This window comes from Vanellus vanellus (assembly GCF_965231255.1).
Source record: "Vanellus vanellus genome assembly, chromosome: 1".
In the NCBI taxonomy this organism is placed as follows: Eukaryota; Metazoa; Chordata; class Aves; order Charadriiformes; family Charadriidae; genus Vanellus; species Vanellus vanellus.
In genome coordinates this window covers 210,204,296-210,216,630 of record NC_138905.1, presented here as the reverse complement: position 1 = coordinate 210,216,630, position 12,335 = coordinate 210,204,296, and the positions used below count along the sequence as shown (strand labels likewise).

General features: G+C 44.7%; 1 protein-coding gene across 1 annotated transcript in view; it reads right to left on the bottom strand.

Annotated features, from left to right (window-relative positions):
* Nucleotides 1-2,020: 2,020 nt before the first annotated feature.
* The window catches only part of MTMR2 (myotubularin related protein 2), a gene marked incomplete at both ends in the record, with an annotated part of 61,747 nt that continues 51,432 nt past the window's right edge, over nt 2,021-12,335 (bottom strand). Inside the window, 8 exons of the mRNA XM_082483450.1 lie at nt 2,021-2,182; nt 3,196-3,372; nt 4,759-4,872; nt 6,455-6,547; nt 8,114-8,320; nt 9,184-9,369; nt 10,271-10,459; nt 11,193-11,342. Of these exons, the coding sequence (XP_082339576.1) occupies nt 2,021-2,182; nt 3,196-3,372; nt 4,759-4,872; nt 6,455-6,547; nt 8,114-8,320; nt 9,184-9,369; nt 10,271-10,459; nt 11,193-11,342 (1,278 nt within the window). The remainder of the gene's footprint in view (nt 2,183-3,195; nt 3,373-4,758; nt 4,873-6,454; nt 6,548-8,113; nt 8,321-9,183; nt 9,370-10,270; nt 10,460-11,192; nt 11,343-12,335) is intronic.

Below are 12,335 nucleotides of genomic sequence, written 5' to 3'. Positions count from 1 at the left end.
TTTTGTTTTCTTGTCATTCTAGATTTCAGAGTTTGAACCATTAGCATCTTGCAAGACCATCTGTATAAAAATGAGAGATTTAGATTTTAAATACTAAATTTTCAGTGCTATTTTATTAATATTTGCATGTCTAGAAATCCTTCGGAGAACCACATAGGTGAAAGTAAGAGCACAGGAAGAACTTTACCCATTCATCAGTTTTTATTAGTGTTAAGGAAACCAAACAGTGTTCATCAAGGAACAAAATATACACACACAGTCAATTTGCTAATAGAGAATAATGCTATGAACCATCTTCTATCGTGATTGTATGAAAGAGCAGATCTGCCCTTTAACCTTAAAGCAAATCCAAGTCCTTCAGAAAGTATTTTGTGTGAATTCTTTGCACTGTTGAACATCTTGGAGCACCCCCTAACAAGTGCAGTGATGCTGTACAGCCTGGTACTCGCTGTGGGTTTCAGTGTAAGTACTGAGACACTGATTGATTGCAGTAGAGCAGGCAGAAGAATGTTATTGTTGCTGCCTTGGAAGGAGTGTGGCCTCTGAAAGGCAGTTTCTTATATGTCCATTCTTGTACCCTCTCAGAAAATACTTCTCTATAACAGAAGAGAGGCAGGGTGAAGAAGCATGCTGATGGGTGTGTTAAAGAGGTGACCACAGTATGGGATCCTGTCATAAAAGAGCAACACAGACACCTGGACCAAGCACTGCCCCTCTTCCTTAGCATGGAGATGAGAAGCAGCCTGGAGCAAAGATCCTCGCACGTACACAACTGCCTTTGCTGTAAGCCCGATCTTCTACAACCTCAAACTTAGCTGTGTTACCAAGTGTGTTTTTTATCTCTGCTTCTACAGTAAATTTTTTGTATTAAAACTGAATATGACTTGAGTTTAGTCACGTGACACTAACTCTTGAAGTATGCTATGAGGAAAAAAGACCTAAATGTAGGGCTCGGAAACTGGCTAAGCTGTTTCATCTACCAGAATAACCTTAAATAGCAGTTGCAATGCAGGCAGAAAGGCTTCTTTGGTTGATATGCCGTTGCTTCCCTTAGTTAACAGAAAACAGAAATACCTTAAGTACGCCACTATGATCCTGCACAGAAGCATTAAAATCACTACGCTTACCCAAGCAAAATGAAATGACCGATCCCAGCAGTTCACATGTGCCCCTTGGTATTCCACCACCTTTCCCCTGATGAGCGTGAGGCACTGGAGGACAGAGGAGCTGCAGAAAGCCCAGGGGAGCCATGCTCTGCTTCCCCCCAGAAATAAAGGTGCTTGAGTTCCATCCTGGCACACCCAATGTAAACCGTAAGCAAGACTCTGAAGTTGCAGATACAGAAGTAAACTTTGTCCTACAAAGTTAAGTCATGTAGGTTGTTCCTCTACCACCCTGTCTTATGGGTAGAAGCTGCCCTTTCTTTAAATAAGGCATCATTTACATGGCTTCCTATGATCTAGATCAACGTGAAGGGAAAAAACAAGAACAGGGATACGTTTCAGATTCTATCGCTGCTCGTGTCTAAGTATGTTGGCAAATGCTCTCATTAACACTGCTATGCAGACATTAATAGCAGAGGCTTTCATGACTTAACAGCTGTATTATAGGCTCTGATATAAAGTCAGATTCAATATTTCCTTTTAGCAAAGGGGAGACCTTACAAACTTCCGAGTAGATGTTTTCCCTCCACAATGCTTCATTCTAGTGCGCAGGCTCTCTTTAAAGCCCAGCGATTTCCAGCACGTACGTGAACAAAGAGCGAGCTCTAGGTTTCTTTTAGGTGGCAAGTGCAATTAGCTTGTATTATAATCTAGCCACTGAGAAGGTTAATTGCATAGGGGGCCTTGCTTGTTTGTTTTTGCTTAAGCTTCCTCTAGTGCTACAGTACTAATAAATTACCCTGGAGAGAAATAAATAAATAGGTTGGCATCTCCCAGACACCATGCTGGAAATCCAGAGGGTTTCAGAAAAGCTGCCCCCATGGTCCTGGGAAGGTACTCAGCAAAAAAAGTCTGTATTATACAACTGTCTGTACGGGAGCAACGCACTGCGCGGGAGAGCCAGCTCTCTCCGAGGACGAGGTGGAACGGTTGGTGATTTCTCTCTGCAGTTCCTCCACTTTCTTCTGCAGCTCAGCCCGCTTGGCAAGAAGCTCCTTGTAGCGATTGTGGACAGGTTCCTGCAAGAAATGGTGCAGCTGAGTGCTGGGAGGTAAGCGTGGAAGTGGAAGCCTCAACCGCAAAGCATTGCTGCTGACCTGGCACAGAGCTATGAGGGAAGGAGGGGGCAGATGGGTTGTGTCACTGTCTCCAGCCCAGGGGTAAGTTGGTAGTTGCTCCGGCTTTGGGATACTCATTTTTATCCAACATGCATGGTGCAATGGTGGCTAAACAAAACTTTTGTATTTTGAAAGATGACAATTGCAGAACTCTCTGGTATTTGACATTTTTTGTGGGGGACTGGCCTTGGCATCTCAGCCTGGACAAAATTTAAGGGCTTTGAGGAAAAAACCCAACACAGATTTATCTAAGTATTTTCCACATAGTTCTGACTGTTAAGCAGTTAGTACTGGAAAGCATTTGTTGGGTTCCTGTACCTTATGCCCCAGATTTTCAAAGCTCTGTTAACTGCCGTTGCACACTGAGGCAGTCCAGGAATTTATGTCCCTTCCCTATTTAAAAAGTGGTTTCAGCATTTAGGGCCATGTTCAGGCTCTTGCCTCGGGAGCCTGGCTGGGGCAAGCCAGTTTCCCTCCTGTCAGGGTTCAAGAGCATAACACGGGCTGCAGTCACACCCCTGTGCCAAAGCAGGCAGCAGGTTCCTATTGCTGGTAATCGAAATACAGCCCCAAAACTCAGATCTAGAACCCTACATCCAAAGAAGCCTTAGGTTTTTAGGCTCTTGTAAAGCAGAGAGAATTCAGATGATTTTCCCTATATTCTAAGCGAGAAATTTTCCAAATTGCTGAGCATCTTCAGCTCCTGCAGATTTCACGAGGTGGCAACCAGTCAGCTGTAGGTGCTGCTCTTTCATTTGCTTGCATTTGGATTTAGGCATTTGGTTTTAGATTTGAGCAGTGGCAGCATAAGTTTTTACATTACTCTCTGTGCTTCAAAGGTCTGGAGCTCCAAAATGACAGCATTAGTACTAACAGGGAGGGAAATAAAAGCAAGATCCTTGGAAGAGACGTACCTGCGGTTTCATCCGGGGGTTCCAGCGGATGTAGTAGCCGACCCACAGCTCGAGGTGGCGCATGCTGGCCACGGGATACAGGACGTGGTTGGAGTAGCTCACGTACAAGGGGTTAGTGAAGTCTTCCAGTTGGCTGTTGATGTAAGACCAAAGCGACACGGTCTTTTTTGGAAGGCTCTGTAAGGGAAGGGCGTGGAGGAGGCTTTATTTCCCATACGAATCGCGGCATTTATCTACAAAGTATTTATAACAGCATATACATAAGCCTGTCATTAATACAGAGCTGGTTGCCTTTTTGTAGCTTAAAAAAAAGACAAAGACGTTCTTTTGATGTGGTTACTGTAATCAAAGCGCACGGATGCAGGCAGGCACACACGCACCCTGGCATGGAAACATCCCCTCTTACCCTCCCTGCTGCCAACACAGGCCAGGAATTGCCATCGGCACATCAAGGGGACCTGGCACGGGAACTCTCAATGCTTTGGTTAAACTTCACCTCTTTAAAGTGCTCCTGGAGGACTTGCTGGAGTATTTAATTGCAAAGAAAAAAAGAAAACATTTGACTTGGGCCCTGATCTAGTGGAATAATCATGCCTGTGAATAGTCCCAGTGAAACCAGTGTTGAAGTGCTTTCTAGATTAAGTACTTCGCTAGGCTAAGACCTTAAAAAAAGCCTCAAGCGTGCAGGTTTTCTTCTCTGGGAATTACAATTATTCAACCACTGCAGACTCTAGAGAAACAGGGACACTGATTTCACTACAGTACAATGCAATCACTTCTGTATTACAGTGGAATTTTTTTAACTGATGTCCTATCAAATATAATCACATCAGGTCCACACAGCACTGTCCTCCATGTACCTCTGTGATGTTAGGCTCCAACCTTTTGGTGACATAATGCGTCATCTTTAGATAGGTGAGACAGAGTGAGTGTCACTGCTTCTTCTGATTCCAGGGTCTGAATAGGGTAGTGTTTGAATGGTCTGAATGTATACATCTATATGCTCCTCCCTCTGCAAACAAACCTCGACCAGACTGCAGGGCAGAGCTGGCTGCTGGCAGGACCCAGAGGCACATCCTTCGCAATACTAAACGGCTCTGTCCTCTCCCAGAACAACACACGCACAGCAAGAACGCACACTGAGACCAGTTACTTGCTGTAACCTGTGTGTGTGGAATGACAATAAACACTCAGTAGTTAAAATCAACCTAACAGGACCACCCCAAGGAAAAGGGAGGGCAAAAAGGTACCAGTTTCCACAGAGAAGGTTACATTAAACTGCATTTCCAACTACCTGGGAGACACCAGAAGCTATTCAGCCACCAGTGAGTAGCTGAAAGCCGTGCTGAAAGCAGCGGGACTGTCCAGGGGGAAATGGTATTGATCTGAAATGTAAAGTCTCCAACAGACAGCGATTTAAGCTGTTAGGAAGGGCATTAAGCTTGGCATTACTCAGACCTGCATCTACCACTGTCTGAGCGCTGAAACAATGTCTGTAGCAGTACCTGGTCAGCTGAAGCAATCACAGTAGTGTGCCTTCACCTTGGAGGAAAGCTGCCTTACCTCCTTCACTCTCTGCTGCTCACTGCTGCACAGGAAGGTCCCAAACAAACAGCTGTACAGGTGGTCCAGGATGGTTATCAGGAAGTACTCATTGAACTCAAATGCTGTAGGAAACTTCAGACAGAACCAGAAAATGAGGTTGGGATTTTAGAACAGGAATCATCGCAAATAAACTTTCTCCCACTTTGTGGTCTTGGTAAGGAGTTGGCCTCTCTTCTCGATTTCTAAAACAGGATTTGTCCCTGTTCCCTGCCTGGCTGGATATTCAGGATCATATCTGCTGCTTCCAGAAGAAAGAGTTTCTCTCTTGGAAAGCTGCTTTACATGTGCAGAGAGGAATTTTGAGCAAAAGCCAGAGGTCTGAAGGGTTTGACTGCTGTGTTTATACACACTCAGTGCTGCTTCAAGTTGAAGCTTGCTCTGCTATGCCTGCGCCTCATGACAGACCATGCAACAAGACTGTGAAAAAAGGCTGCAGCATATGTGAAATAATGCATAAAAAGAAACAGAAATTTCCCAGGGCCAAATGGAAATAACCTGTTTGTGCAACATGGCACTTCCCGGAGGGATCAGCAGGGAGGGATCCTGCAACACAGGTCAGTGGGAGGAACACGTGTATGGGTAGGGGCTGTGTTTCCTATTGCCGTTCCACACAGAAACAATCAGGCCCAAAGACAGGGAGAACTGAAGCTCCTCAAAGGGTCAGTAAGAACATGTGCAGTGAACTGCAAAGACATGCTGGGGCAATGGAGAGGAGAGCACGGGGCCCTCCTCCCTCACAAACCGCCCTTCTCTTCCCAGGCTGCCCCAGTTGCAGCATCCTGACCTCACCAGCTGCAGGTCAGGATAACTGCTTCTAGGAGCAATCCAAGGACAGCATGGTGAAAGCAACTTTTGATGACAGTAAAGCCTTCCTCTGTCTCTACTTGGATGCAGTACAGCTTCATATATAGTGGCATCCTTCTTCTGCATTTCACCTGTTTTAATCCATGATGAGCCTAATTTTTTCAGCCTGGCCATGGCTGACTTTTGCCATGTGACACATTTTGTGTCACAGCAGACACAAAAAACCTTCTAGGTCCCACATACCTGGCGAAAAACCTGCCAGCCATAGGGGATCTCTCCTGAACTGTGCCTCCACCACGCCTGGTCTGAAGTAAGGAACTCAGCTCCATACATCGGGTATGAATCAGGAGCAGTATGTTAGGTTTCAGCAGAAGTTAAAATGGAGCAAATGCATTGCTCCATTGCTGCAGGTTTGGTTAAGGGATCAGCTTGAGCAGAGGCAACAGGGATTTTCCCGCACCCACCACGGTAGAGGCTTACATTAGCAGCTCAAGTCACTTACGCTTCTGAAGGCACAGTGGGCTACGGAGGATGGCTGGGGTGCCTGTTCTGTGACAAATGTGAGGCAGCTGTTTCCTATTCTAGGGCAAAGCAAGCTGCTTCTCACATTTATTATAGCAGCATGTAGGAAAGCAGCCCCCACTCATTAGCTAATCTGACACAAGCTGACATCGTGGCCTTCCTGTGCTAAATAGACTCCTAAGAAACTTGTTGCCAGAGTCAAAACAAGAGTAGAAGCCCAGGAAGGTGAGCCTGTGCACGTCGGCTTGGAAGTTACTCCTGTGGCCAGACACTGTGCCACACCTTGGTACAGTGGCTTTGTGGACATACGTGCCACCCAGCAATTTACCTGTCTTGTCATTTGCCAGACACAGTCGATGAACTGGAGGAAGACAGGAGAGCGATCCGCATCTGCATGATTCTTATCTCCATGGCCAACTCTCTGAAACCGAGAAGGACAAAGAACACGAGTCATACAGGGTTCATGGGGAAACTGCTGGGGTCTCCTCTCAGCCACCCAAGCCTTTACCAAGAGCTACAAGAAGGTTCAAATAAGTCCTGATTTTGCTTTGTCTATATCATTGGGTAAAGGACAGCTACTCCTTTTGTCTTTGAAGTTAAATTTCTTTATGGGGATATTTTCATGCTAAATTAAAACAAGAGTTGTTTGAGTAGAGGCTCCAGATGCTGTGCTGGCACTGATTTCAGTTAATAGCTAAAGATCAGAAGGAAAAAAAATGAGAATGCTTTTTGCTTCAGCTGCAGCTGTCGTCCTGGCTACTTCAGTAGTACAGTGTGCTAGATCTAAACACTACCTACAGGCACGGCATGTGGCGATAACCATCACACAACACCTCACAGCTTCCAAGCGCTGTACAAACACTAACCCAGCCCATCTCCTGCCACCTCGAGAGGCAGTGATGAAAGTATCCCCAGAAATAGTCCTCCAACCCTGACTGTGCTGTGTGGCCAAGACATGTGAGGCCTGATTCCTTATAACTAGTATAGTACATGAGTGGTTATATATTACCCAGGAGCTCTAAGTACCGGACAAAGACAAGACAAGAACATGTAAGTAACAGAGATCCCTACCTCTTCTGTAATACTGTTCTCCTCTCACCAAAGGAAATCAGTATCATCATCTTCTTTGTATAGACAGGGAAGCTAAAATACTCACTGTTCAAACACCAGATAACTGTTTTGCTGCAGCAGAACCTCAGTTGCTTAGTGCCTCAGTTTCCCCACCTTCCTCAGAGCATTTGACTACGCAACCCACCATCGCATGTGCTGTAAACACACCTTTTTCTAGCCCTTGCCAAAATTAAATGACCACAAGAGAGCAAAACACAATAGGAACAAAGACTGAAAGGATACTACTGAAGGGAGCTCTCAATTCCCATCAGTGCAAACCATAACAAACTGGTGTGTCACAAGTCCACAGAGCTGCCTCTCGGCCCGCTTTAGGGACGCAACCACGAGCTACTCTTGCTCCAGTCTCAAACTGCTGATCTTTTACCTAAACAATGAAAAGCCTTCTCAAAAATAAAATGTGCCTGGAGAAAACATGAGGTCAAGCCCCTAACCACATTCTCCAGCCTTTTCAATACCAAGGCATTTTTTAAACAACAGTGTCCAAGCAGTCTCAGAAAATGGGCTAACCTGGAAAGAAAGACAAAAAATACCCCCATGGTCTCTGCCAACTCCCAGCAGAAATGCCAATCCTGAACGCAACACACACTGTTAGTTTAAGCCTAAGCATGGGAACACAGCACATCAATCAGGCACCTCAGAGATTTAATACCACCTGTTCCTCATATCTAGCCACTACTGTCTCCAAGCAGGTTAAGAGATGACTGGAATTTTAGGCAGAAAACAATAGCAACAGCATTCACCTTTCTTCTGCGAGTTCAGGTGGGAGACTTCTCACAGGAAAGGCTAAACTCCTTTGAAATCCTTCAAGGTGGACAATAACTTTCTGTTCAGTGCCTTCCAAGGGCTAGTGACTCACCAGCTGAAATCTGTGGCCAAAGCTCAGCCACTCCTTCTCCACTAGCACTTCGAAGCCCCTGATAGTTCGGTAGTAGCCATCTAACATGAGCAGAGACAGAGAGGTGAGCTGGGCTGTTCGGTCCCAGCCATCACTGCAGTGCACAACCACTGACGTCTTCCCTGATTCCACCTTGTCGGCAATCCGAAGGGCTCCAGCAAGAATGAGCTGAGACAAGGAAAAAAAAACAGTTACAAAATCTCTTTGGAACAGAAACTATAAATGAAAAATGGCTGGTGACAACACAGGACAAACCAAGGGCTCCGTCTGCCTCAAGGAGAATGGTAAATCAGTTCCAACTACTTTATAACTAGGACAGCAAATTGGTGAACACATTTTTTTGTTCCAGCAAGATGACAACACATCCAAACTGTAGCACAGGCACACCCTAGAAGAGCCCCTGCATTAAGCTCAGTCCTTGGACAGACCAGGATTTAAACTCAGGAGCATTCTGTCTCTGAACACGAACACAAAATAGCCATCACCTTGCAACTGCCCCTTTTTGCATTAGCAGGCAGACAACATAAGCTGGACATTTTTAGGAAATAGCAAGCTTAATTTGAAAGCCAACACTTGTAGAAGCTGAAGCATTTTGCCCCACTCATTCCAGTTCTGCTTGGATTCCTGAAAGGCTGATGGGGTACGAACTCTCAACATCTGCTGTCTGGACCAGGCAGTAATGTCAGGATGTTGAGGATCCCCAAGTCAAGAGCCTGGGAGCTCTGGGACTCCTATGCTCTAACCAGAGCTTTCAAAGTTATACATTCCCCAGGAACACACTTCACTTCCAAAATACCATCTTTCAGTATTTCAACCCCCTCTCTTGTCCCTCTTCCCATCTCCTCAAAATTCCCCATTCCAGAAAACTGTGGTTTCAGTTGTTTTTAAATTGGAAACAAATTTTAAGCCTTTACATTTCTCATGAATTGAAAATCCAGCACTGGAGTTAGCTCTGGATACATTTCCCACTGAACAGACTGGTACAGACCTGTGGTGACTCAGCCACATGCAGTGGGTGCAGACCTGCGTACCTTGATATGCTCCAGCCAGTGAGTTGACTCTAAATTAGACAGCCAGTGAGTCTCCTCGATATTGGGATACACAATTTCTTTCAGTTTTCTTAGCGATTCTCTCATAACATGAATATTGTGAATGTCCAGGAACACTAATTCGGCATTCTGATAGGCATCCTCACTCTCATAGCCCCCTCCTTTAGCCTGAAGAACAAAATCCACATAAAAATCATTAAGCAAAACCACAATCCCAACATGACAAAATATCACAGTGATTGTGCTGTAAACAGGCAATAAACATTGATATATCTTAAAATTGGGAACAAATAGGTACATGCACACACTTTGTGTCTTTTTCCTGCAATAGTAATGAATGCTATAATTTTTACCAAAGAATATTACATTACAAGCCTTCTTTTTCTCTGTAATTATCATTTATCCCCATTCAAGCTGCTAGCTCATTAGATTCACTGTTCTGTCATTTACAAATTTACCATACTATTATAGAGGAGTATATCCCACACACTAATTGCATTTCCTAAGTAGTGGGAAAGACGCATTAAAAAGAAAAAAAAATCAGCTTTAGTGCAACAAAGCTGTTCTACCATTAAAACGGGGCTTAGAGTGATGGCATGAGACATAACAGCAGGAAGAACACAGCAACATTCCTAGACATTAAAGATCCCCAGCTTATATTTTGAAATTAAAGATCACAATGCCTGATTTTCGTAAGTGCTGAGTAACCTCTGCTCCTGTCAGGGTTAACAGGGACAGAGTTCTGGCGCTGTTCGAGGAAGCAGCCTTTCAACCACGTGAAGTGAAAAACGGTGATACACAAGATCCAGGGTGTTAAAGTTTGATCTCAGTACTACTTGGATTTTTTCCCATCCAATCTCATTTCAAGTTGTGGATTAATCCAAACGGACCTTTCCTAGTCACACTGATATCTACTGATACCAGTGCAGGTGTGAAAGTCTGTCTAGGGGATCAGATCATTGCGTACAAATCTCTTCACTGTGGAAAAGGAATAATTTGAAATTGGTGGTGGGAAATGTGCTCTAAATGATTACATTCCCAGCTTTTGACAGAGGAAAAAGCACCTGACCTTATTGGCTACAGCATTCACACTAGGCCTTGCATCAAATATGAAGATTTTATGGGATTGAGCATTAGAATCCATGATGGCTTGAAGGTACTTTTCATCTTCCTTGCTTCGTTTGCCACTCACTCCCACCATTGGTTGGCTACAGCGAGTGATCGTTGCTTGACTTTCTGGGTGAATCCATGACAATACCTTCGGAAAAAAATGAGAAAGAAATGAAGGAAAAATGGGATTCATTAAACCAGTGAAGTATTTTACCTGTAATGGCTTGTGCTGGGATCCTGCCATGTATTAGCTAGTTCCAGAAGGCTGGATTCTATTAAATCACGATTGAATGAAAGAACTCTTCTGTCCTTACTCATTCATTCTGGTGGCATTCCCAAAGTTTGAACAGACAAGAGGTGACTGAATAGGTTTAAGTCTTAGAGTTTTAAGTTACACCATGTAAAAGTTAAGCACTTCAGGAATGTATTTAATTTTCTATAGCCCTGAGAAGCAAAATAGTACATTTTCAGTTAGTGCTGAAATAATAATAAAGATGTGTTTTGTCTTAATTTCACTTAATAAGCATTGTCATCAAGAGTATCCTTAAGCATTCCTCTATCCTGAAAGTCAGAGTAGGCCAGACAATTGTAAACAACCAAATAGGGCTGCGTTGTGTTTCCCAGGAACTGAAATGAGTTTTGGTCCGGGTTGTGCTAAGTTATCTTATCTTCTCATTTTGGTTTAGTCTACATCTCTTTCACAACAGTGGTTCCAGCAGATAATGTTGCTTTCTAACTCCTCAAACATGTTGCTGTCACTTTTATTATCCATTGACCATTTATTTGCTCCCTGGAATCCATTCAGCCCAATCTTGGCATTATTTATGGCCCAAAGGTATGTAACAACACCACATCAAAGTGGCTTCTTTTGTCACACTCACTGGTATGCGTCCTCTTGATCTGAAAGATGCTACTCTCTTTAATTCTTCATCAGGAATGTTTACGGGCACAGCTAGAATGGCAGGGTATGTATCACACAGCTCATAGCGCTCATTAATCTTGGTCAACCTCCAGCTTTCATTGGGAATTCCCTAAAGAGGAAACAACAGCAGGTTAGCAAATGAGTTGGTCTGAGACCTCATCACAGTCAAATCCCCAGACCTGAAATTCAAGGCAACTTTTGTTAGCGAAGGACATTTAGGGCTGGAGCCTGGGACTGCATTATCTTGGCAACTTGCATTTCATGCCTCTTCCCAGAGAGGCAGACGTTTTGCTCAGGTCACTGAAGAAGAGGAAAACTAGAAGCCTGCAGGCAGGCTCACCTATGGCAAAGGAACTGTGGAGGCTACAAATGCGGGAGCACAGGTGATCCCCCTCAGAGCCTTTTTAACATACCTCAGGGGCTCATCACGGTGCTTACAGGAGAGCCAGGAGCAGGATAGAACGAGTGACTGACAGCCCTCACTCCTCTCTCAGCACTTAGCTCAAATGTGGTGGGTGAAAACTGGGGATGGAAAGTGGAGTTACCAGACAGGATGGAGGGGAAGACAGAAGGGAGAACAGGCAGTAAAACGCCCCCAAAAAAATCAGTCTGTTTTGGGCCTTGTTCAGTGTTTATGACACAGCTGTGCAATCCCCTTGAAACACCAGAAACCTAATAACTATGTCTCTGGCTGTGTGACTGTATGTGATCTGGACAGTGATGTGTAACTCCCATGTTCCTCTCAGACTAAGCTCTCTGGTTTTACTGGTCTGACTTGGGCTGGGAGAGCAGAGAATCTATGCACGTGCATCACTGAGCTCAGCGTGCCCTGACGGGAAAGCAACTCAACAGATGATAACCTCTAGGTAACACCCAAAGCACAATGGGGATGATCCTGACAACCTGCAGACTTAGTCTGGCTGATGCTGGGAGTTAACAGATCAAAACAGTGCGGTCGCTACTGTGTGGCTGCAAGGAGAGATTTAAACAGACACATGCTGCAGCAGGGGGGAGCACGGACACAAAGCACCTCTGTGGGAAAGACAGATCTACTACAGTTCCTATATGCAGTGAGCGCGGCCAGACTGTTAAGCACAGAGTC